Here is a 27540-nt window from a genome sequence, read left to right as displayed (position 1 = left end):
AGCTAAAGCTGAAAGTATTCCCTTCTTTATATACACCTAAAGAGGCCACAGAATTCTCTTTCAGGTTTTCTGAATGACCAATTTATAATGTTTATGGTTTAACTCACCTATCACTGTTTGAGGAGCATCTTCCCTCTTTTCAGTCTCTGCTGTCTCTGCACATTCTAATCTGTTGCTTGTTGAGGATGCCAATGTAGGAGTATAAATTTAAATGTATATCCTTATGAGTTGAGATTTGTAACCCCATGGATTTCACATCTACATTGTATGAATTGTCAATAGTGATTTTGTTATGAATGTGTTTCATATAAAATTAAAAAATATACCAAACAAAACACAGCAGTGTATTTGCCTGTAAAAGAGAACTAAAGTATCTGTGATATTTTATGGGCATCAAAATATTATACCACAAAGCCAACATTTTTAAAAGCAACGCCAAGTGCACACTTGAACACTTCTGCATCCACCTTCTGGAATTCAAATGGTCAATACACCTAAATTTCAAATGAGGAAATTAAAATAAGTTTTTAGACATTTAACTTCCCTATTGTTTTTCAGATATCAATAATGGCAAGACTTTTAATTTTTAATATATTTAAGAACTTAAATTGGACGTTGGTATGCACTTTGAGTCATTTTATCTTCAATTTCTGAAACTAGAAGGAAGCTACAAGGTAGCAGTTACCTGAAGAACTGATAGCACTGACATTAGAAGCCTTACGGTTGTAAAAGCAGGAACATTTTCTTGTCCCTTCTTCTGAAATTAAAACCATGATCTGTCTTGATTTTCTTATTACAGTGTGAAAGATTTTTGAATTAATTGTGTCTGACATTTTTAATGAGTCTTTGCTTACATCCCTAAATCTTTTCTAAACTGATTTTCTAAACAAGTGACAGAGGTCCTGATCATTTCAAAATGTACTGAACAGATATTTCTAGGACCCCTGAGCGTTAAGTGGTAAATTCCCATTTCATTTGAATGGTAATTTGATGCCTAATTCTAGTAGGTTCTTCAAATTTGATGCCAACTTTCAGTGTGAGTCACCATATTTTGTCTTTACAGCTTGAAACAATCAGAATATTTCTGAATTTCTGCTACATGACACTACTCCAAACCGCAGAGCTCATCTCAGGGATACACACTACAGTAATTCCTGAAGAGTCATGTTTGACACTTAGCAAGTTTTGATTATATTTGAATTGTATGAAGGACAAAGCACAATTATTAGAATTATCAAAAAAAAAAAAAAAAAAAAAAAAAAGCTAAGAACAGTACTAATTGTATTTATCAAAACAAATACCATGTTATGTGTTTTCAGTATATATTATGTCAGTATATTGTATATGTTGGAAGAAATGTTAGAAGAAATAAAAGCTCCAACAACTTAGTGACAAAGAGTGAGCTTCAGGAAAGAAAAATGAATGAAGGTATATAGGTATATATCCCATACAGACAGAGAGATGTCATCACAGATCAGCGATCTCCATAGCTGTTTCAGAGAGACTACAGTAAATCTCTCCTCACTACTGTCCCAGACTAATCACAGAAACGCAGAAAAACAAAAACGAAATTTTCATTGAATAGTTCTCCAAATTCATTGTGCAGTCTCCATAAGAGCTGCAAAATCTTATTTCTAGCCTAGAGATTATACACATCTTGTATAAGATGATTGTACAATTCGCTGTTGTAATCGTGTGGTATTTTACTGGTTCGAACACTGAGACAGAGTACTTTGATACAACTCAAAGCTACCACACTTTGAAACAATGGAATCCCAAGCTCACTGTTTATACAATAAACTTCACATTTTCTAAGTAGCTGTGTCATTTGCACTTGACCTCTTTCTATTCCTTTTCCTAATGCCTCCAAAATCAGTTTCTATTATGTACAACTCCCCCCCACTCTACTAGCAATACAAAGCACCAGATACTTCTGAGTTGAACTAATGTGTGTGAGTACTTTGATAATGTAAAAAGCTGTAGGCATGGAAAGCAGTTTTACTAAAAATAATAGAAGAGAGACAGATATTAGTACTTTTATGAATATAGAATATTTGGTGGTTGTACATCCAATTGTTTCAAAAGCAACTATTGTGAAATCATTACGTAAAATGAAAATCTTTGTCAAGATTGTGATGGCTGCATGGGTAAGAAAACCATCTCCAGTGTCACAGGATAAAATAAACCAAGCTGTCTCTTTCCAAGAGATCGGCATTGCCTGAATAACCTCCTCAGCACAAGGACTCGAAGTGTCAGATACAAACTGGCACAAATGAGTGCCAGAAATAGTAGCGGCCTCTTCAGTGTGAATGGGCATCAGTTAACATTGCTTCAAGTTCACAGCAACAACAAAAAAATAGCACACTACCTTCTCACTGAGCATCATGGCAAGCACATTTAGGAAAGCAGGTTGAACATTATGCATTTGAAAGAATGATTTTTATTTTTTTTTTAATTTTTCTAAGAGGCTGACTATTCAGAGGCCGCACATGGTACCTGAATGAATTTTGCTGACATTATTCTCATTGTATTTTCAATCAGTTATATAGTTAGTACCACTAGTGTTCCATCGACATAAAAGAAAACAACCTCTTAATAATTTATCAATGTAGAATTCTCTGCTACCAATTTAGAATTTTCTTTCTCCTACTTGTGAGTTGTTCTTAACTGATACCTTGTAACTAGTAATTGATAACTTGCAAACAACTCATTGTTATGGAAAACAAAGGTACATTGCTTGAAAATAATTTCATTAACTCTTTTGAGATTATGTATAAATATAGGCAAATTGTTTTTTCAAATAAAATAAAGGCACTTCACTGCCCAAGTGGAAACTGCAATATTAAGAGAAGGTGGCCCTCTGCTTTGGCATGTCACGTAGACTCAGGCAGACTTCTACCTCTGACTGAAATCAATCTCCCTTAGAGTAACTTTGGTGTTTGAGACTAAGTCTATTTAAACAACACTGAAGTTTTGCGGTCTTAAGGTCATATTACTTTCCAAGTGAGAGTTAAGATCCTTCCATACCTTGCCACTTCTGAACATTTTTCCTATTGTCAGTATATCAGTTCCACCTTGTTTGTGAGACCAAAACAGCATAGGAAATTGAACAAACATAATACATGTAGGCCTCAAAATAATTTGATTTAAAGACTGTAATTAAATGATGCTCCAGTATTGCATGTTACCAGAAATGTTTATTGTTGGTTAACCAAGGGAAATTTACCCATCTGTCACAAAAAACAAACAAACAAACAAACAAACACGGCTTTTGACTTTCTATGAGGAACTAATTGCTATGGATAATTTGATCTTTAAAAGAAAGATTTGTGGTTCCATGATTGCCAAAACTGGAAATGTCAGAGCTAATTCATCTAGGATGCAAGAGAGGAGGAACTGCAACCTTAGAGCCAGAGATACATTGTTGACTCTTTACAGGAATATACAAATATTGAAGAACACATTCATTTTTGGAAAATGCTACAAATGAGAGCACAAAAGGCTAATTTCTTTTTCCAGAGAATGCTTGTATGCAGAAGGCCAACAGTGGGGGTAATGTTGCACTACATAAGTCATAATACATGCAACTATCTACAGGAGACTAACGACAGAGAGAAAACCACAAGTAACCAATGTGTTCAAAGTGCAGAAAATTAAATGTTGTTACTTTTATCAATGATTTAAGAAATTCTCTACGATAGATTGGTTTATGAAGAGCACCTAGGATTTCATATGAACAAATGTATTTTTTAGTTTCAGCAACCACAGTGGATAGTAGTAGAAAGATCTAGACAATAATTTAGCACTTCAGTGACTATAGCAATAAAACAGAAGAAATTAAATTAGGATTTGCACACTGAGTAACTGTTTATATCCAGATACTATGTGCTGATGCCTACAAATGAGGCAAACCATAATTTAGATTGAAGTATTGAACTAAGCCTTATAGAAGAGGTTTGTTTGTTTTGTTGTGATTTTTGTTGTTGTTTGACTTGTTTTTGTTTTAATCCCCCTTACATTTTTATAGTATCTAATTCAGGTATGCACTCAGCAGAAGTAGTCAAACAATATTAAATATGAAATAATACCATGTAACGTCTTCTATAGCTAAAATCCCTCCCAGAGGAACCACAGGTGATAGAGTAGACTCTGGGAAGACAAAAGTTATGACCATCTCTGGTACTGGAGAGACATGTATGAATAAATAAAATTTTATTAAATTAGAAAAGGTGTAAGTTGCTTGATGCAGTCATTACAGCTACACATACTTATGCTCCCAGTATTACTCAGTTCTTTCAAACATCATTCTTTATGTTACAACATGTTTGAGTGCATTAACCATCGGAACTGAAATCTCTTTCTTCCCTCATAATGGTAAGACAACATAATGTGCTAATTTTGCTGGAATTACCTTTCACATTTAACTATAAAGGTTTTTGTCATACTTTCTGTTACTTGAGATAGCTTTTGATTATCCATTTTTTTCCCAGGATTTTCAGTAATAATTTAGTTTGCAAGTTCTAGACAATTTAATAACTCCTTGTATAAACTGATTCACACTAGAGCTACATTAAATATTCTTATCCTTTCATGGCTTTTATGACAACATCAAGAAACATACTTCAAATCCAAGTTTTAATTGGTGATACAGATGCAGTAAAAAAAAAAAAAAAAAGGTATTTCATGTACTTGAAGATTGTTAATAGAAAGCAACATCATAGCCATTTTACATGAAAAGTGGATAATTACCTGCTGTGTTAGCATTTTGGAACAACTCAGCAAACAGTCAAATGTGTGGTAGAGCTGGCACAAAGGAACTGCAACATGCAATTAGGAACAGAGAGGAGGGTGGGGCCAAAGCAGCCAGCAAATTAGGCTAGTGTGGGACCTCTGGGACCTCAACATAGGTATATTCTTAACAACATTGCACATTGCAAGAGGAAATCCTATAGGTCAAAACCCATCTGGGCACATGCATAATGGTGAAAGAGTACCTGTGTCCTAAAAGCTAATATCTGAAGCATAAAAACAAAATAGATATGTAGGTAGACAGAGAAAGAGATGGGTAGACAGGTGGATAAGGACTACAAAGAAGCAAGGGAATATTACTCACCACAGTAGGGAGTTGTCTCAGCATAACAGCTGCCTATGCATTGTCAAGTTAATCAAAGGCAAGGTGACAAAATAGTTCTGAGGAAGGTTTGAAGCAGGATAAAAAAACTGGTTTAGCATGAATTAATAGTGTGCTCTTTCCACGTGCAAGGGACAATCATGTCAGAAGCAAGACTACCGAGAAAGAAAGCAGTGAACAATAATAGATGGGCAAAGAAAACAAGAGCTGACATCTGAACACCCTTTAAAATAAATACTTCAAAAGAAAGGCTCTAAGAAAAAAAGTAAAAGCTTTGTGTTTTGTAACACTAAGAAGGCATACCCAAGAACAGGTAGATTATTAGAGTAATAAGCTAGAAAAATAACCTTTCACCGGTATTTTGAATAGCTTCTAGCTGGGTGAGACTGTATTTACCAAGACCAGAGAAAAATTTTGCAATTGCAAGGAACAAATTATAGTTCTTTTTACTTTTACTGGTAAAGCCTGTACCTCAAAGTTACTTTCCAGATAGAATTAGCTATATTCAAAATATTGCACAAATGCAAAAATCCTGAAAGAGGGAAAAACTGAGGAATATGGGCTGTATGAGAATGTAGTAGCTTGTCCAGAATGACTACAGTAAACTAATAAGGATTAGAGCATTTAGTTTAGGTGATTAGATATAACAGATGTCTGAAAGACAGGGAACACATTAAGTTGGATGTAGATCCAGAGAGAGTAAATCTGAGTCATAAGCATGGAGCATATCCTGAATTTATGTTCACAAACATAATTGTCCAGATATTATGTACAAAGAGAAGACGGCAGGAAATAATTATGCTCAATTGCAAATCACCAGCATCCATACTGTGAAAGCCATCCATACTGTAGGAGAGCTTGGGCTATTAAGAGCTATTATATTGCTAAAATTCGCTTTGGTAATCTAGTAGAAAGGTCACTGATTTTAATGAACTACTATCACGAAACAGACAAGGACCTAATGTTGATGAATTTATTTACTAAAAAAAAAAAAAAACGATTACCTTCAAAAATCTCAATGAGAACAGAACTTCTTTTTCCTTTCTAAATGTAATTCTTCATATTTTAAAATAATTATGTACTGAAGGGATGATGCAAATATATATTTATACCTTTTGTTACTGTTCATAAACAGAGAACTTCATAGGGAGTTCTCGGTATGGAAAAACATAATACATGCCAATAATACAGAGAAAATGAAACACCCTTGTGCTGAATGTACAGACGAGACAAAAGAATAAGATTCTACAAGCTGAACAAAAGGTATTAACAGGAGTGGGTTGTGTCAAACAAATCCACCCTACAGTTATCATAAGATATGAGCTCCTTGAAAAAATAGGCACCACCAGGAAAATCATTTAAAAGTCATACAAAAGGAACCAAGAAAGATTTTTTTCGTTGTTGTACATTAATTGCCTGAAAGAAAAACTTACTTATTTGTACAGATATGCTTCGGTGTGAAATATGCTTTTGTGAAAAATGCCTAATACTCTATTTGTGTTAAATTTCTCCTGAATTCACGTACTGCCTTCTGCCTCAGAATAAATTTTCACTATCAAATGCTGCATTTTCTGGGAAAATTATGAAGTTTTTACCCTCAGTGAAAACTTGCTATTTTTGTGTATCACTTAGTATGAAATCAAAATAGTAAAACCCATAGGGTAATCCTTGAGAAATTAACTCCTTGAGCAAGTAGAGCTGCAGAACATAAACCACAGAGCAAACTCAAGTCACTGTGGTAAAAGAGGCTGCAATGGAAATTGAACTATGAGCTGCAAGGAGATTATGGGGTTCTCCACCCTGACTCTTGAGGAAAAGTAAAGTATCAAGGAAAGCAAGTATCAACAAAATTAGTTGACGGATCAAACAAAGCAAACCAAAAAATCTTCAAGCAACCAGAAGCTAAAAGTTTCAGTGTAGTTGTACTGAGTGCAGTAGGTGTGGTTGCCTTGGGCAAGTGCACAGAAGGCTCATCATCTTCAAATTCCAAAATTCAAACGCTCATCATCTTAAAATTCAAAGGACTTTGTCTTGAAGTTAAATAGACTGAACTGGGTATATCCCAAAAGACAAAGTAGAATATAGATGATGTTTGCAGAGACATCATAGACTCATAGAAGAGAATCACAGAATATCCAAGTTGGAAGGGACCCACAAGGAGCATCAAGTCCAACTCCTCTTGACTCCACAAAGTTCCACACAAAAATCAGACTGCAAGTCTGAGAGTGCTGTCCAAACACCTCTTGAACTCCATCAGGCTCGGGGCCGTGACCACTTCTGTGGGGAGCCTGTTCCAGTGGACAATGATACTCTCAGTGAAGAACCTTCTCCTACCATCCAACCTGAAGAACCTTCCTTCCTCCTTTGCAAAGCAGCAGACTATGTGATACTGAGGAGGAAGGGTATTTCAAGTCAGCAGGGCATTAACTCATGGAAGGGAGGAAAGCAAAATAACAACAACAAAAGCACTAACAACAGAAAATGCAAATGGGATTTTGTGTTAACAACAGATGACGACACAAAGGATGGTCTGACTCAGTCACTCTGTGAAAAGCGGGATGCCATCTAATCAGAAAGGACAAGTTATGGAAAATTTTATCAGATACAAAATAAATGGGAGTAGCATACCAATTTTTTCCTCTGACACATGCATTGGGCTCCACAAAGATAATGCTTTAGCGGCTGTGGTCCATATGGCTACCAGAAGCAATGGGAGAAAAGGCAGCAAGGTGCAGAAAGGTATCTATCCAAAGCAAGACTGTATCAAGCAGTAATCATTTCAGATTCAGATTGGTTGCAACTTATTATACAATCTTATTATAAAGATGAAGATGAACAAACTCTACTTTCCTAAGAAGAGAAAAATCTTCCCTAAAATTGATATAGAAAAGGAATGAGATGACAGATATATTTGGTGTATGTTTCCATGCAAACGTTTCTTTTCCATAGAAAGCCAACAAGGCAAAATGAAGTGACACACCTGACTTAAGTAGAAACTGATGTATCGGGCATCTTAAAAAACTTGGACAAAGGAAGATCTACAAGGCTAAAAACTGGAGGACTTTTATAATACATTGCAGTAAAAGGGAAACTCACTGTAGGAAGATTTTACCTTATAAAGAACAACTAAATATGAAAAAGGATTAGTCAAAATAATAAAATGTGCTTAATGGAAATTATATAAATCATACTGAAGTATCAACTATATTAAATGTTCAGTATGGAAGCAAGCTACAGAAATGCAATTATTTTGAATGAATACACAAACTGATCTTCAACAATGATTAATTTTCTATGCTCTTCCATTGACTTTCTTGACTTTCTCAAATCTTAGCAGAACCAAGTACCACAATCTGAAAAGTAGCTTTTCACATCACACAATATTACTTTCTGGTCCTGTAAAGGGATGTACATTTGTAACAGGATTAAATTTGTCATTTGGACTTTTATTTTATATATATATATATATATATGTATATGCACACTGAAATCTAATCCCGTGGAATTTATTTTAAAATCCATAGAAGAAAGTATTTGTCAGAACCAAAAGCAGCTCCACCAATTTCTCCCGGGGGAGATTCTATGCCTCTATTCCCCTTCTGCCAGGGGAAAGTATGCAGTTGAGACATATCTCTTATTCCCCCAAACCCCCCCCTTTTTTTTTTTTTTTTTTTTTTTTTTTTTAATCGTATCGTACATTAAAAGCATCAAATACCTTGAATGTATACATATTTTTAGTATTGCACAAATATAAAAAAAGTTCCTTGAGCAAACACTAAACAACTGTACCTCAGGGAATATTGCTACACTGACAGAGAGACAGACAATACACTACAAAACCTCAGATTGGGCTGCTTGATAGAACAAATATAGTGAACAGAAATGACAATATTGAATTCAAGTTTCGATTCAAATAAAAATTCAATTAACTTCATATATTCTTAATACTGCTTTCTGGAAATAAATCTTCACTTATCTCTTTCAGATGTTCAGACTACAAAAAAATTTAACACAAATAAGAGCATCCGTAAGTTATCAAAACTGACATATTCCTTTCCTAGTTCTTTCGCTGCAATTCTGTACTATTGGTACATATACATACACATACTATATGCAAGCTTTTGTGGAAAAATAAGAAATTACATTTTCCTTCCTCCTAGATTTAGATCTCAGACCTGAACAGGCATTTTCATGTTTATTTCTTCAGTTGATCATTTCCTTCTGATAATGGGCAGAAGTCAGATGATGATCTGATTTTTTAGCTCTTTTGGTGGTCTTTGATATGACCAAGGGTCTCATGGTTCAACTTTTTGGGAAATGGCAAAGTTGGGGAATACAATCTGAGCGGTTTCTCTTTGCACATGATGAGTGTGATGTATGATCAGACAGCGGCATTGGGAAACTGGTCATATATCATGGGATCTCTCATTCTACTCTGCCTCCTCTCTTATTCAATGTGTATGTGGTGGATCCAGCTGTACCTTAGCCTGCATAAGTCAGTCAACTAATTTGATGACAGCACTTAGCTTTCTGCATCCTCTTTGAACACTGGTTTGACAGTCTGCGTGGGTTCACCGTTGCAAGCCTAATTAGGATGCTCACTAATGGCAAGCTCGCAACCCCCATCTAAACAAGATGAAAACGAAAATTGACGAAATGGACAAGGAAAAAGTACTTTCATCCCAAACTTAGCACTTGGCAATAATTCCCTAACACAAATGCTTTAATATTAAAGACAGTAATGTTCTCTCAGTAATGAAAGACCCATGACCATAATAAGCCAAACTGAAATGCAAAGCACTTGGCTTGGAAGTAAAATTAAAAGCAAGTCTGAAGGAGAACAGCATGAAAAAAAGGTCACACAACTCTGCAGAGGGTGTAGATATTTAAAAGACTGGTTTTATTCCAGCTTGGAATGAAACCCAAAAGTTTTGAAGTTCTGTGAAAGACTTTTCAGGGCCAAAGTCTCAGGTAGTCTGCCCAACTGTCTTGGAAGCACAGACCATAAAAAACTTCATTTTTTATTTTTATGGAAAAAAAAAAAAAATAAAAAACCTAGCTGGCTTCAGTCAGGATCTCAGCCATTAAAATCAATGAAGTGTTTCCAACATTTAACTCATTTACAGAACTGAAACCACAAACTTGATTCCCTAAATACTGATTCCAACAGTAATGTACTGATGGTGTGATTTCTGCACTACAAGCACACTTCTTGGCTTATGCATGTTAGAGGAATATATGTAAAACAGAATATAAATAATACATGATTCTATTTTGTAATTATTAATTTGCACTCCCTAGAATTAAGGCAAACTGTTGCCAAAAATAAAAATCGAAGAAGCACAAATCAGATCCACATTTAACTTGCTATCATGAGGATGCCCCACAGAATTCAAGTTCACAGGAGACATGAAGTGTGTTGCAATTTACACATTTGAAGTGCACAGCTGGTAAGTGTGTTTTGCAAGCTTTTCTGTGTGCTGATTTGTAGAATATGGGCTGGACCTGCTACTTGGCTTTTCCAACACTAGCCAATGTGCTCAGATATAAATTGCTCAGTTCAAACCTGGCTGATGGTTATCACACAGTACTTCTTCAAAGTTGCCCAATTTAGAGTCTGACAGATAACCACAATGAGAAACACCTGAGCATGCACTACCTACCCTCCAGACTACAATCGAACCTCAGATGAGACCAAACCATCTCAGAGCAATCAGAGAAACAGATCTTCATCAAGAATGCCGAGATGACTCAGGTATTTTATAAACCACAGAATGGTTTATGGCCAGACTGAAACATTAAATCACTCTTTGAAGTGGACTAGGAACTACTGTACCACTCAGATTTAAAGAAAGAGCTCAACATCAATATGATCAGCTAAAGAGACAGACAGTGACATTCTGCCCTTGACAGAATGTTGAAGCACCTGGAGAAGTTGTAACCCAAAGTACCCTAAGGCATCCACAAAATACATCTGTACCATGCTGCCGGTTGCAAATGCTGGAGATATTATGAGCCCCACCTGAAGAGCTGTCCACGAACCAGCAATTTTGTAGACCCAGCAGCCTCTCTATTCTGAGGGCAGAAAATTTCTATATTAAAGTGTTTATTTAAGAAATACATATCTACTTTTCAAAGCCACAAGGGTTCTCAGGACACATTATCTCTCTTTGTTCATACATTTCCAAGCGATTCAAATATGAACTGTTTTAAAGGTATCATATGTGAAAAATTTCCATTTTTCAGAGTATCCCAAAATGCCAAGTACTTTATTTTCGAATTTCTCTGCTTAAATCAGAGTTTGTGGGAAGCTGCTTCCAGCACTGGTTTGACTGAAATTTGAGAAAGTTTGTTCGAATTACCTCTTCCCATTCTCCATTCCCTCCTCTACATCTCCACAGTTTCTTGTTCAATGCACTCTGCAACTGTCTTAGGAGGAATTAAAAGAAGCTCCTGCCCTCGCGCCTCTATAACTAAATGAATACTGTATGTGAACTGTTCTTTAAGAATACTTTATTTACCAACTTGTAAAGAAAGCTGACAAAAAAATCAGTCACTTCATTTAATCTCTTCTGAATTTGTGGCTGTGCAAATCTTCAGCAATGCCAGCTTAGAAGCCAGGTTAAACACAAAAGACCAGACAAAACGGATCTCTTTCCTCATTTAACACAGCAGGGTAATAGCATCACATAGCAGACTTCCATTTTCTCTTTTTCTTTCTCCCTGTGTTTTCATGTCCAGTCACTGATGCTTAAATTAATTTTTGCTGACAGCCTGAACTCCTGCTGCTTCCCATGCCTTATTTGCTCTGAATTATATGAACTTTCTTACGTATGGATGGATATGTATCCATTTTAAGATAAACACAGGTTCCCTTCCCCAGCAAATCTCATGTGGTTCTCAAGAATACCTTTCAAGATCTAACAGAGTCCGGAGCATGGTATCTCTTTCCTTCACACAGTTTGAGAAAATTGAACGCTTCAACATTCAGGTTCAACAGTTACCATGTATCGCAGCCACTGCCAGAGCTAACTAATGGGTCACTACTGAATATGCCAGGAGCAAAAGGGTGCAGTCAAAATCCCAAAGAAGGGCACTGAGCAGCTTTGTGGCAAGTGCTATTATAGAGGATCCTGAAGAAGTAACACTATGGGATGCACCATCTACTTACTGTTTCATATTACCCTGTTTTCTTGTATTTATCAGGACAAATTTTCTGGCAACTTACACCAGATAATCTGGTCTAAGAAAAGGTTACCAACATCCCATAGCTGGGTAATCTGACATGAACAAACTTTAGTACTTGTGTAATTAGCTTTTTTGTAATTAATACTTAAAGTACTTTTTTTTTTTTTTTTTTTTTTTTTTTTCATAGAGTAGTCTATGCTTTTTCTCTGCAGAATTTGGGTTTATCAACAGCTTCAGTAGTGCTGGCTGCCTAGTCACTCGTAAGTGGAGATAAAATGAGTGAACCCTCCAAGGAAGCACTGGGCTCTTATTAAAAGATGAGTGGATGGCAAAGGAAACCAGTAGATAGCATGTTTTTACAAAATTAAAATCATATTTTTTGCATCTACTCTTACAATCAGCAGAAACAGCTGTTATTTTCATTTATGGAAATTTTGAGATCAATCACAACCATTAATTTATTTTCCATTTGAAAATAGAATATCCTGGACAAAAACAAATCTTTTGAAATCATTTATAAATGAGCTAAATAATACAAGTCCCAAGTAGGGAAGTATGATGTTGGGAGTTGAAAAATTAGTATTGCTTAATACAGAAATCAGCTCTTGATAGCAACAGTCCACATCTTAAGCTCTGTGGAGACCAAAGTCAGCTACTCTCTGCTAAGTACTTCCAAACTAGCATAAATTATCTTACTAACAGTGTTTAAAAATATCATTGCTGATTATGAAGCATCCACAAAAACATGCTCAATCTTGAGGTTCCCATTCTTATGGCAGTTGTTTCTAGTGATGTAACTAACCTTTTTTTTTTTTTTTTATTAATGTACTGATAATCTATTTGCAGATAATTATCCAATTTGGTTCACCAAATTTTAAAGAATTTAAATTATTGCAAATTTGCTGATGAATACATGGCAAAAAATACTAGAACCAGATCAAAAATACAACATGCATTTTGAAAAAAAGTTAAAATGTGGTAGATCCTTCTCAGCTAAATATCGTAAGTAATTTATAAGCTAACACTAGAATAGGGGTGGGTGTTTTTTTTTTTTTTCTTTAGAACAAAGTAATGGCATAATTTCATCATTACCACAGGGAAAGCGTTTAAAATGGAAGAACTAATAGCTATTAGTTCTCCTCAATTCAGTCTAACAGATGGACAAAATAATTTAGATATTAATTGATTATGAGTCAATTGTGCTTCAGGGTTAGAAACATTCAACACTGAATTTTCTTGTAACTTGGAAATTAGTTATATTTCAAGGCAGCCTAGGTAGGCTAATGCACTGGCTGTGTCTCCATTTACTGGTGAAAAGGAAGGAGGCAGAGCAGCTCTGCCACTCAGGCTACATGACTTTGGAGGAAGAATTGGATTAGAAATAGTTTTGTCAAATCTTATCACCCCTTTAAGTTAATCCTCTCTAGCTGTCATTTTACTTCAAAAAGGCGCTCAACCTGTGGCCGTCAACTACATATTAGTTTTGCAGATGCTCAGAGAGGGCTTTTTATAACACCCCCATGAATCAGACAGCCACATTCAGCTCCATGGAAAATAACATACTTTAATATACTGACTGTCTCCATCAATGTGCATATAATAGCTTTGTTACATTGTTTCATTAATGTGTTTTATAGCTTTATTTATTTATTTATGTATTTTAAATATAATTCTGTTTGGCTGGTTGAAGCAATTTGCTCTCCATGGCAAGACATTTGTCTCAGGAGGAACACAACAGAGGTGTTTATAGTGAAGCTATAAAAGCAGGGAGGAAGGATAAGCAGTAACCAAGACTATCAGATCCAATTAAAATCTCTGCTATAATAAAAGCAGAATATAATCAACCGTGATAGCAATTTAAGAAAGCAGGAGAAATAAGAGCCAACCCAAACAGAAAAAAAAGTTATTAGTTACTAGATCTTTAAAAATGATGGGAGCTCATCCTCTCAATTATTTATTTTAGTCAAGAGAACAGCACACCCAGCAACAAGCAAGGTCCCAAAGAAGAGAATGGCAATGAGCAAGTCATTAACTGCCATCTACATTAACAGAAAGAAATTTATAGGAACGCATAACCAAACAGTTGTCTTCACAACAGCAAACAAGTTGCTCATAAAGTGCATCTTACATCTTCTACTCAGTATTTAAATGCAAAAGTTTTTCTTTTTTCTTTTTTTTTTTTTTGTCAGATGAAATCACTAGCAGTTTAACTATAGGTTTTCTCAACGTTTGCAATAAATTACTTACGACATTGTAATCAAACTAGACTCGTGAATTGTAATGTACCAAGACTCATGAATCTGGACTGAAACTTACAGTTTGGGATAGAAGGAGAATTAAGGATAGATGAAGAGATTTAGATCATAAGTTGGTTCTAAAATTTCAAGTAGAAAGGTTCAAATCGAGAGTACTGGTCAAAGTTTACATCCAGCAGGGAATTTTTCTTGTTTTACAATACTGAGGGATGAGGCATTTTATTGTGTAACTACTAAAACGACAATAGTGTAAATATTTGTATCCATAACAAGACACAGAACAATTACAGTCATGCACATTGTTAAGTATACATGTATATAATGAATGTACTTTTTGAATTATTAACAAAATAAGTTCTGCTTTTAGAAACAAAATAATAAACTACATGTTTTGCTGTTGACAAAGAGGTAGACCTGATTCAGATCTTGCAACTTTGCTATCCTCTGGCATAGGATAGAAACCAGCATCACATCAATATTAATCTATAATAAATATCATGTCATTAAACACCACCACACATAATGTCACAATAAACACTAAAAAATGAAAAGAAAATCCAGAAAGAAGATAAATGCAGAAATAAGCAGGGTTGTTGGACAAGGTGATCCCAGAGGCCCCTTCCAACCTCGACTGTGCTGTGATTCATCGTAAAATAAACAAATGCTCCAGTTAGTTTGTGTTTTTTTTGTTGTTGTTGTTGTTGTGTTGTTTTTTTTTTTTGTTTGTTTTGTTTTTTTGGACAGACCCTTCATTGAGGCTCTCTTTGTACCATCAGAAGCACAGAAAGCTTACAGAGAATAGATAACTATGGTATACTGGCGCCATTAGACTTATAACATCAGGCAGGCTTTTGTCTCACTTTTCACATCACATAAACATGGGAGGCATAGCTGGTTGCAAGATAAGCAAGCCTGTATTCTGGTTCTCCCTAGCTGCTCTGATTATCAATTCTAATTAAGAAACAGGACCAACATGCAGCCAACCCAAACGTACAAGCTGTGCTCTACCCTACTGATCCACTACCTTGCTTCTCTGGAACAGCAAAGGTAAAGCCCTAGTTCTAAAATCCTTATCAGTGCAAAGGACCTGTAGATGGCTGCCTGCTCCATGTTATTCTTTAAGGCAGATCTAGACACTCTGTGTTGGAATAGATTTCCCTTGATGTTTTCTCTTCATTTTAGGTAGTAAAATAAACCATATTAAGTACAGCAAGAGCTGCATGCTGCCCTCAAGTATCCTATCACTACACTGTGAACCTTAATTTCACTCTCCTCCTGATGCTTTACTGAAAATACAGAAACAGAACGGATTGCTTCAGGTTATGGTCATGGTGATGATGCATGTGATACAAATCCCTTTGAAGCTAACTTATTTCAGCACTGAAAATCCTTCCTCTCTCATTTGCCTATGACTAAAATGTCTCATCTTTGAACTTGTGCCTATGGCAAGCAGGTGCATAGAAAAGCTATATCAACATCACTCCATTCATCAAGAGTTGGAAAATGACGGATGCTTTCACATCTCATCATTCATCAGCAGAATGGCCTATAGTAAAGGCTACAGAAGCAGAAAAAGTTGGGAAATTGGACTGAAGAGTAAATCCAAGATTTGCTCAGATTTTAACTGAAAGATGAAAATCTGGAAACCTCAAGGACCCCTGCTTCCCTTCTTGCAGGTTAAAAAAAAAAAAAAAAAAAGTCACATAAGAATCTTCTGCTACATTTAAAGGATGAAAGTTGCGACATGTTCAGCATACTGAACAGTAAAGGGATTTGGAAGATCGTGAGAACTAAAAAAATCCTTTAAGCCTCTAGCTCAGTTTGCAGCTATATATTCTGTGTTTAATACTATAGAAAGAACAAAACAACAACAACAAAAAGGAACATATTTAATTAGATTGTGAGTAATAGCAAATTACAGTGGGGCATGCTGAATGGGATTTTTTTTTTCACCACAAGCTGCGACATAGAGAATGGACTCTCAAAAAAGCAAGTGCTCTTGAGGAGAGTGCTGGTCTAGGAAACTCAAACACACTTTGAAAAAAACAAAAACAAAAACAACACAAACTGTTGAGAAAGAGACCCTTAAATAATAGAGCATTCAGCTTACTTACAAGAAAAGTATAGCAGAAAACATAGTCACTGACTTTGTAAGATTTGGTTTTAGCCTCTGAAGATCATCTCTTCTAGCAAAACTGAAGTCCTGTCAGAAGATCAGGGGCTCAGATTTACAAGATTTTACAGAGGCATCCATGGCAAACAGGAGCTAACAGCTGATCTACAAGTTCAGCTGTGCCACAAATAGAAGCAGGGTACCACCTAGCACATGCAATTAAAGAATGCCCTAGATGATATTGCCTTCTCCAGAGCTGGTTATACATACTTGATATTTATCCGGAGTCTTCCATGTTCTTTGATGTATGTAATCCATTCATGACTGAACAAACAACATTACTATTTGCTCCCACAGAAACCCACCAAAACTTGGCAACAGATTTCAGTGGAAGTAGCATCGAGATTCACCACTCTGATCCTTATCTTCTATTTTCAACTGAATTCCCTTTATCTCTTAACTATATATCACATTTTTCTCTATTTTTTCTTTATTAATAAATAGAACAAAACACAGACAGACACTGAAGTAACATGTAAAACTCGATGCGAACAGCATCGCAGAAAATTATTAAAAAAAAAAAAAAGAGGAAGAGGTCCATGGACCTTGGACACAAAGGCTGAATAAACCTTGTGGATAAGAAGTTGAATAGACTCTCTTAATTCACAGTACATGACTTGCTTAAAGAAATAAGCCTGCTTAGAGAGCTATGTAACACTAAAGCAAATCCCCATCTTTGATCTAAGAGATCTGATTTGCAGCACGATCAGATCTGAAGCTGAAATCTGGTAAAACCATGTCACTACATAAAAAAAGCTTTATTTTTTGAAACACTTAAGGTTAAATTTCCTATTATTTCCAACAGATGACATAATAAAAAGCAGGACAGTTGCCACAAGAAACAATGTAATTTCACAGAATAAGTGTTACTACTTGTGCTATTCACAGTAACCATTAGAAAAAATAACACAGAGAAGGTTCAGTAACAACTCATCTTAAAATGATATTTGCTCTATAAAGACTCATTTTTGTCTTTCACTTGCATACTACTTCACTTGCATGACAAGAAGTTTCGAAGTGTTCTCACCTGTTTCTGAAAGAGGTCACTGCCCTTCTCACACATGGTCCTCGATTGGGAAAGCAGGCTCAACATGAGGGTGGTTTCCCTCTCCCCTTTCCTAATGGTTTTGAAATGCCTTCCCACCAAGGCGGGCATGGGGACAGAATTTTTCTTGTCCCAGAGTTCCTGCTCTTTTGCTAAAGCATCAGGTGATTTTTCCATCTTTTCTTCTAACACCTAACCCTGGACTTTTGCCCATTTGCTGAGCTTGCATCCTATTTATTTTCCTCTTCCCCCATATAGCTTTTCACATCCTGGAAGTTCAGAAGAACACATGCTAAATAAATAAATAAAAAGCAAACAAGCAGCATACTGTTCACGTCAGTCACCAGCATTACTGTAGCATAACAATTCCTATATTAAAGGGTTGGTTGTCAGGTGCTTTCCAGTAATAATAAGTCTGGATGGGAGTATTTTGCTTCATGTATGGGACCTAGATGATTATTTGTGGGTACAGAAATACCTTACCCTACTGAAAACAGAACAAGTCACTGCTAGATCCCTGGCATAGGACTTTTTCATATCCTTCCATAAACTCTTCTGGGGAGTAGTCCCAATCACTGCTAGCTCCATGCATCCCCTGTCTGTAGCCCCACAAATATCCCTGTTTAAGCGGAATTTATCTCCATCCTCTGGGCTCAAAGCAATGAATGACATTAGAGAATTTGGCTGGTCTCTCCCTCTCTCTTTATATTAATCCTACAGCCAAAAAGGCGAGAGAAACCTCTCCACTTCCCAAGTGTCCCTGCCTTTTCATGCCCCACAGAGGACAAATTAATATGCAACTTTTTTTTTTTTTTTATTATTATTTTTTTTATTTTTATCTCCATGGTCAGAACAGTCTGTTTACATCCTAGTCTCCATTTTCTTGTGTATACTAGCATAGATCTCATCTCTGCAAGCTCCAGAGATAAAAAAGCTGGAGAGAAAGAAGGGATCAGCTAAAACCCAACACAAAAGGCAACGCTTCTTAAATCAAACAAGCAAAATACCAACAAAACAAAATAGAAAGCTCAAACCCAGCACGCTCTTATTTAAAAATAAATATTTCAGTGAGTCAGAGCAAAGATAAATTCTACCACAAGGAATCTCTGATTTGCAGACTGCCTATTTACACAAGCTTCTGTCTATTTACCCTGGAAAAGTTGTTACTTGCATAGTAATCAAGCCCACGCTTACTACAGCTGTTGCAGAGTGAATGAACCCTCTTCTCAGCTAAACAATGAGGGGGTTCAGCCAAATTCAGTCGTCCAAGAAGAAGGGACTGAGAAGCAGAGACTATGTGATGCCTAGGGAGAGAGGCTGACATCTGACTAGGCAACTTAAATGCATCTCCTGGGCAGAGAAGCCATAATATATTTTTAAACAAAATGAAACAGAACTCTTGTCTACATGTGCATTTGTTTCTTATTAACTCCATATGTTTTGTGTTCTAATTCCATTACGTTAAGCTGAATTACAAGGTTAGACTGATCAGGCACAAGGCACAGTCTTTGGAATAAGCATGTCCACACTTGGGTTGTGTAGGAAGGCAAGTCTTAACCCATTGGCCATCCATATGGTTCATCACTTCTTTGTCCAGAAGGTACAGCTTCTCCTTCAACTGCAAATTAACAGATTTTGACTATCCTTTGGCAAAGCTATCCCAGCTAATTTCTTCTTGCACAGGCACTGATTTGGGGATGCAGCTGTTGGGAAGTACAGTTTGATCCCCCACACCAAGAGACACAAAGTATAGGCAGTAATGCCCTTCCATTTGTGTAACTCCTCCTACTGAGAGGCTTTCACTGCCAGTTTTACCAGTCACATGTCATACCCCAAATACTTGCTGGCAAAACCTGTAATGTAGCATCTGATACGAGACTCTCTGTTTGAACCTTACTCACAAAAGAAGACAATGACCTTTCCTGACAGTCATGCCAGGAAAGGAGAAATCACAGTCTTACTTTATTTTAGAAGCCAATGCCAAAGTGAGAACTCTAAAAGAAATTGCTTACATTCTTGGCAATATTGGACATTGTTTTAGTTGTACAGTTTTTATTTATTTTTTTTAATATTTTAAAAGCTCAGTGCCTGCAACCTCAAAATATGACAATAACTTTCTTACTACGCTTCTGTTTGTAAAAATAAATGATGCTAAAGCAAATATATTTTCTTTAATTTTAAAGCGTTTTCCTTTATGAACAACATAGGAGTTTTGCCTCATTGAATTACGTGTATTGTAGTTAGAGACCTGAATCCTTCTGCTTTCAGGTTGAAGTATGAACTATCTAACAATGCCACTTGTTGAAAAATAAGACATCTGTGACTTGGATGATAAAAACAGCACAGAACAATCTATAACATTCACACAAATTGTTTACATTTTATAAGGCATGGCAAACATTTGGATAGTGCAGCAAACACTCATTATTCAAAATTAGCAAGCTTGAGTGTGTAACGAGGACAGCAGAATGCCTAGCCAAAAAAAAAAAAAAAAAAAAAAAATCAAACCTATCCCCTAAAAACTTTTCTAAGTAATATTCTTAAAAGTCTCTTAATTGAGATTACATACACACAGTTTTTGAGCCTGAATTTCTGAAGACCTACATAACACAAAAGTTGAAAAATAATAAAAAAGAATAAAAATAATAAAAAGAAGTTAAAAATATATCCTAAGGAAATTATTGTAGAGAGAAAGTATATTTCAGTGGACCAAAAAAAAAAAAAAAAAAAAAAAAAAAAAAAAAGGTACTTTTAACCACAGGTTGAATGTCAACACACATTAAAAAGTAAAATAAAATAAAATTAACAGGAGAAATATTGGTGTTGTTTAAAGAGAACTATGCCACACATTTAAAAGATAAATTATGCAAGTCATAGCCAAATGCTCTGCACAAGTCTTCTATCTCTAAACCATGATGAGATTTTTGAGAACTGTGCATGCTGCCTGCAATTTTTGTTTAAATATGTAAGAAGAACATTAGTTTATCGTCTAACATTCCTCAGTCAGATCCAATCCTTCGTGCATTCCACTACCTGACTACTACTCAGTTGTAAATAACAGATTATTATCAAACATTATTTTTTATAAAAGATAAAGTGCCTGTCAAGTAAACAGATTTTATCCATGGATGCATATGCTAAGTAACTAAAAGATTATAAAACTATAAGCTATAAAACCATCAGCTGTAAAGTTGGCTTTTTTTTTTTTTTTTTTTTTTTTTTTAAAGCAATGGATGCAAAGAGCAAGGAAATAGCAGTGCAATATCAATGAGCTTGAAAAAAGGAGTTGAAGGGCTAATTCTTCTGTGTATTTCCTAACTGCTTTTGTTCATGCAGAATGTAGTTATATTGCTTTGTAGGCACATTTACGGGCATAAAAAAATACCCATAAATGATTATCTAAAAGAGAGGATATTTAAACATTTAAAAATAAATAAATACAAATAAACTGAACCCTTTGACAAATGGTTGCTGACTTTATAAACCGAGTGAGAAGTTACCACTGCTGAACACATACCTCTGTTATGAATGACTTGGCTGTGGAGGGGTTCATCACAAGAATAGCCCGTCTCAGAGTGTCCCGGTAGCGGTTCAGTTCTTCTATTCGCATAGTGGAAAAGAGCCCTGTGATCATTTTATTGATGTTGTTTTCTACTTTCTGCAATGCTACATCCATTCCCTGCTGAGATACTTTGTCCAAAAACTCTTGTATTCCACGGATATCTAGGAAAATCAAAAGCCAAGCAAGATGTTAATTGGTAAGTGGAATAAAAGACACAGAAAGCCATTCAGCTTCTCTCACAAAAATGTTTTGTTCAGTATCAGGTAGACCCCTCTGGGCTTTAACTTCAAATTCATTGGAGCTCTTCCCTGAGCTATGTTTGTGGCATTTTTTATAGTACTAAAACACAAGAAACAATGGCTACACACCTGCTCCAGTCCAAAAAACCACTAAAAATCAAACCAATACATATTTCTAGCAACTTTCCTAATTTGCTCAGTCAATCATCATTTTAGTTTCATAAAGGACTTTCATGCTAAAATCCGTAAGTAGCAGTGAAGTGGACTGCAACTTATAGTGCTTCCTCTGACTAAGGGTCGTCAGAGACACTTAGAAGTGGGAGAAGGGGAAGAAGTAGATTCTTTTTGTTGCTGGACTCAAAATTATGTTACCCACAGCAACACTACGTAGCTTCAACTAAGTGAAGCTCATTAAAAAGTCTTAACATTGTTCTAAATTGCACAGTTGTTTATTTCCTTGAAAAACAAAAGCCAGACAGTTGCAATGGTACTGCCTGCTCTACTCTGATGCTGCCACCACTGGCTGAATTTAAGTCTTCCATAGCTTACTGCTCTAATGGAGCCTTCTGGCTCATGCCAAGTAAATCCTTCTTTAAAAGTGAGTCAGAAAGATCTGGGCCACAAAACACTAAGAATTTTCACCACCACCACCTCGCAATATCTTTAGTGTTCCCTGGACAGAAATCGCTGGGTGCTCTCACACTGAGATGTTACCCTCAGGCTGGCTGAAGCCTTTTCCATTACTGAATTTCATAGCTAAGAGTGAAAAGGGGTAGTTTTTGTTTTCCCCCTCTTTTGAATGGCTTTATTGAAGTAAAAACTTTATTGAAGTAAAAATCTTCCAATTTAAAATCTCTCGATGACTTCCCAAGTCAGAGCAGGATCTCCTGGGCCTCAGGGAAATCCTGAGTCCTCCCTTTCTGACCCACATTCAGCACTGCAGTTTCTAAATCTTTTTTATGTAACCAAGCCACCAGCTCCCTGATGTGCAGTCACTCAGACCTGCTCTCCCTGAGGACACAGCAGAACATCCTTCCCTCCCTGTGCACCAGCCTCCTACAGACCAACCTGATCCCATTTAGAGGAACAAGATGCAGCCTGAGAGACAACATAACAGATATTGTTGGGCACAGGCATTAGGGGCATGGTATTCGATCCATTCCTGGAGGACTGCAGTCTCTGCTCTGCCTCCCTCCTACAACCATAGTGCTCTAACAGCGCCTTGTCTGGATCACTCACTTTCCAGGGAACAGTCACACCTGAGGCCATGGACTGAGCACACCTCTTTCTTCAGGAAACATCTAGTATCTGAGAAGGCTTCCAACTAGATTTTCTCAAGTGCTTGCTTACTCTGAGGTCTTTCCTCCTTCTCCTATCTTCTTCTCGCACTCCCTTGTTGATTTAATCATATTATGGAATGGGGAACCTAAAAAACATTCATGCTACGGTGAACTCTATAGATGCAGTTCTCATATGATATGGGAGGGCTGCAAAAGCTTGGAAAATCACAGCAGACTGGGGGGATGCCTGAACATGGCAGACTGTGAGCCTCAGAAGAGATGTTACACAAACAGCCACAAGCTCAAGCAGGAAAGGGCTCTCAGATGACCCTTAGGGCGGCCTATTTTGCAGGAGCTAAAAGTGATACTGTGCTGGCACATTGTGATAACAGCTCAGGGCAACCCCATGACAAACCACAGAGAATAGCAGAGCACATTGCTGTTGTTTTATTTTATCAGGACTGCAGTTACTACATTCTCATAGGAGTACACTGACAGGCAATGGCCTTTAGAGGGACCAAAGTCCATTTTAAGACTAGAAGAAATAATGAAAATCAGCCCTTTTGAGAAAAATATTGTGAGAAAACCTTTTAAATACATTCCCCAAAAGCTGCCTAGACCCCAGGAGCCTCCCCTAGCCTTTGAGGCAGCAGTACTCCCAGAGCTCAGCTGCTCTGTGGCAGTCCTGTGGATTCACAAAAGGTCTGGGCTGCAGGGGAGGATGATGTGTGCCCCCCCTCCTTGCCCCCAGCAAAGCATCCACAACACGGCAGAAAAAACTGTGTGAGACACCCCTGCAGAGATTAGAGAGGTATCACATGTGGATTTAGCATGGAAAATGTGACTGGGAAAGTACAAGAGCAGAGCAGCTAAGGCCTGGCCAGCGATCATGGCAGATGAACCCTACATGGTCTGAGGACTCTAACAGCAACACTCCGACACCCAGACATGATTAGCCTGTGGGGAAAAGCTGAAAATACCCGAGCTAGAAGTCTCTGTGCTGACTGCTGGAAGAACTCTACTAAAACTAAAGGCAAGCTTTCCTTTTTTCCAACCTTAGTCAATGCTCTTTCTGTTTACCTATGTGTTTATAGATCGGGGTGAGGGAGGCTACACACTCTGAAGTTTAAAGGTGCTACCAAACACATGTGATGGTGCCCTTTGATTTCAGGCATGGGCAAAATAAGGTAACTTAGAGGTTCTGGGTTTCAGAGACATCTAGTGGCACAGTGAAAAAGATCTGAGGCATACAAAAACATTCCCATCTTGATCTGCTTATTTCTGGAAAAAGAGTAGCATAAGGAAAACAAAGTTCAGTCTCCATGGTAAAGAAAATGCTCTGCAAAGATGTCCCAGCTAAAGAACATTACAAGCAGCCACCCTCTTCAGGCAACAGATTCCCAAAGCCACTTCCATATATGAAGACCTGGCCATGTAACAGCTTAGAGCCAAGCAGCCCACAAAAATAATTCAACAGCCTTAGTCTTAGAAGTCAGTCTGCCACCACCAGAAAGTTGGCTCTCTTGCCTAGAGCTCTAAAATACTGCAAACTGGACAGAAATTTAGGCTAGAAACAGCATTCAGCACAGCAACACCAGCCTTCAAAGACTGCCGAAACACCAGCATTACTAAAGTATTACACTTCAAGAATAGTTTAAACACAAATAAAATACATGCTTATCCTAAAAATAAAGTTCTATAAGAGAATCAGATACCAATTACAGCTTCTGTTTAATATCTAAATCAGGAAAATTAAAATCAGTCTAATCAGAGATGTTAGATTTTTTTTTTTTTTTTTGGCACTGTAAACACCAACTTAAGAAACAACAAGATTATTTGAACGGCTACAAATATGCTTTGATTTATGCAAATGATAGAATAACTTCTTTCCACTTCAACTCCTTCATTCTGAAGTTGCTGTGGCTTCAGGACTCTGTGAATTATTTAACAACCAGACAAACGGAGTAAGAACTGGATTAAAAACTGTTGGAGTCCAAATTAAAGAAGTATACTGAGCATATGGAGATTGGACCTAGATATACCATCAAAATACTCAGGGAGGAAATGAATTTTGTAGGAAAACTTTTATTAAAATTTAAATTCTGTAGCATAAATCCATATATTCTTCTCCAATACCAGAACATGGAATGCAGATACCAAAGTTTTATCTGTCCTTTCAGAACAAGACCATTGAACTTGACCGTAATTTATAACCATGCTGGAATTATCAACTGATATTCTGTATAATCTGCATTGTCCCAGAAACCAGATTATGGGGTCAAATTGTTTTGTCTGCCATGAATATCTGCAAATATAAACACTGAAGAAACTGTAGTGAATGTTCACTGAGTGAAGGGACAAAAGTGGCAAAGGCCCAGTAGTATTCTGAAGTTCTGCATTTATCAGGTGGTCATGCCAACAGTGTTGTACCAGTGCTTGTAGGAAAACAGTAGTGTCCTAATGGAAAGGACACCAAATCATGTTGCATAAAACTTCTTGACTAGTTCTGCCATTGGCGTTGATAAAACACAATGCCAAGGACAGAAAATAAATACAGACTCTGCTTTACTTCAGCCTACCCAGTAGAAAAATGGAGATACTGGTGATGCTCACCTGCTGCTGTGAAACAGCAGAGAGCACAAAAACACCCTGCTATTTAAATGCTTTTTAAATCACGATGGTACTTCCAATATTTCATCAGCAAGTCACTAGCAATGATCATATTCAAAGCGTATGCCAAAGAACAGATGCTGCCACTGAATGGGCAGCATTATCTTTCCTGCGTGGATTGTCTGAAAGTGGCACATTTCCACACTGCACTGTGGAATCATCTTTCTAATAGATAAACTCCTTCTGCAGAAAAATCTGGCAAGCAACCTGTAGCACAGATGGCTCCACTGTGGAGACACAGAACTGTTCATGTCTGGGACACAGGTGTTTCTCGCCCTGAATTTGCTAGCCAACCTGTTGCCCAGCCAGGAGACACATTTCTGTTTTCTATGTAAATCAGATGAATCACAGCCATTTCCAGAAATGCAGAAAAGCTGCCCATTATCACCAGTATTAATTATTCTCCTTACTGATTAAAGTCAACATTACCGTAGAGAAACAGACTGATACTAAAGCCAAAGCTACCTCCTCCTCCTCCCATCTCAGTGTCATTGTTAGTTAAATTACCTTCTCTGTTTTTTACTGTATAGCCATCACTTCAACTCTACACATGCATGCACAAGAACATGGTACCATTCTGCAATCAGATATTCAGCATCAGCTATAAGAGTTAAACCTGGCTGGAAATTGAAAGAAACATTACCAAATATTCTCCTTTTCAAACAAAATTGTGGCTGATGTCAGACATTGTAAAGTTTGCTTGGAAAAGTTCAACAAACAAGGAAGCAAACTTTATTTGTGTGGGTGAATGCAAGACCCATGGCCTCCTACTCTCTGAAGGTGTGGCTGATATATTCAAATGCCACTTGACGAGTTAAGCTGAGATGTGAATCCAGGTGCCAGCTTTACCGCAGGCTGGCCATTACTATCAGTTAATGAGGAGGTGAACTATGAAAGTTCACAGCAAATGATATGCAAGCACCTAAACCCATACAGTCTGTTCACTGAACATCTTTTGGGTACTTGAGAGAGACCTTAAGATACAGGTAAGCATCTTAAATACTACTGCAGAGCATACTCAGAGCAAAGTTAAGCATCCTTTGAACAATGGGTCTGATACCTAAATCTTGACTGCCCAACCTGGCAGAAACACTTGGACCTCACCTAGCACAAACAGTAGCACCATTTAATGGAAAGCTTGGCAACTTTATGGTAGGAAACACATGTATGCACAAGCAGGCAGATAGGGAGGGTTAAGTAGCCAGTATTTTCAATAGATCATGAGGATTTAAAGTCCAGAGCTTTCATTGACACCAGATTTACAAGAGCTGTGTCTTAGCTCTCTTTTTACTGAGGTCGCTAGACTATATATGTGACACACCTGAAACAAGGGGATTCCTGACTTCCACTGCCTGATCTTAGTATCAAATAATAAAACTTGCTCTTTCCACAAGTTTCTTCACTGCTGAATCGCATAAGTTACCTCTTCCATTTCTGTTTCTATGCCAATTTCAGTGGGAGCAAGTCTCTTGTTCTGTCTTGAGGACAATCTAATGATTAGGACACCCTAGTTCGAGATAGGCTGAGGCTAAGGTATCTCATACAGAAAAAGCAGCTTTTGTATGTAAAAGTAAAGCTTTTATATTCCATACAAAATGAACAGCAAACACTAAATGAACACCTCGTATGCCGACTATGTAATACTCTTATTAAAAAATGAGAACTCTTTAGGTTAGATATAGATACAAATCTTTAAAAATAAATTTTCACATCATGCTATAGCCAAAAGAGAAAGATAGCCGTAGTCACCAACAGCAAAAAATTAATCCATCTACTGTTACCATTGTATACCACCTAAATTACAAGGCACTTGTTGTTGCTGAGCACTTCGGTTATCTCAAACTTGGTTTACAATCATTAGCTCATCCTCCCTCTGATACCATTTTAGATCTGAGAACATTTTCCTTGCAGTACCCAGATGATAAATTCCATCTGATTCAGCTGTGGCAGTAAAGGTGAATGCACCTGTCATAAATATTCACTGGCTGATTTACACA

At 36.9% G+C, this 27540-nt stretch overlaps 1 protein-coding gene across 1 annotated transcript in view; it reads right to left on the bottom strand.

Annotated features, from left to right (window-relative positions):
- Positions 1–27540, bottom strand: part of GRID2 (glutamate ionotropic receptor delta type subunit 2) — a 777731-nt gene that overhangs the window by 261218 nt on the left and 488973 nt on the right. The window contains exon 8 of the mRNA XM_084517560.1: positions 21310–21515. Coding sequence (XP_084373686.1) covers positions 21310–21515 — 206 coding nt within the window. The remainder of the gene's footprint in view (positions 1–21309; positions 21516–27540) is intronic.

Source organism: Aythya ferina (assembly GCF_964211825.1).
Source record: "Aythya ferina genome assembly, chromosome: 4".
Taxonomy (NCBI): Eukaryota; Metazoa; Chordata; class Aves; order Anseriformes; family Anatidae; genus Aythya; species Aythya ferina.
This window is presented reverse-complemented; position numbering and strand designations above follow the sequence as displayed.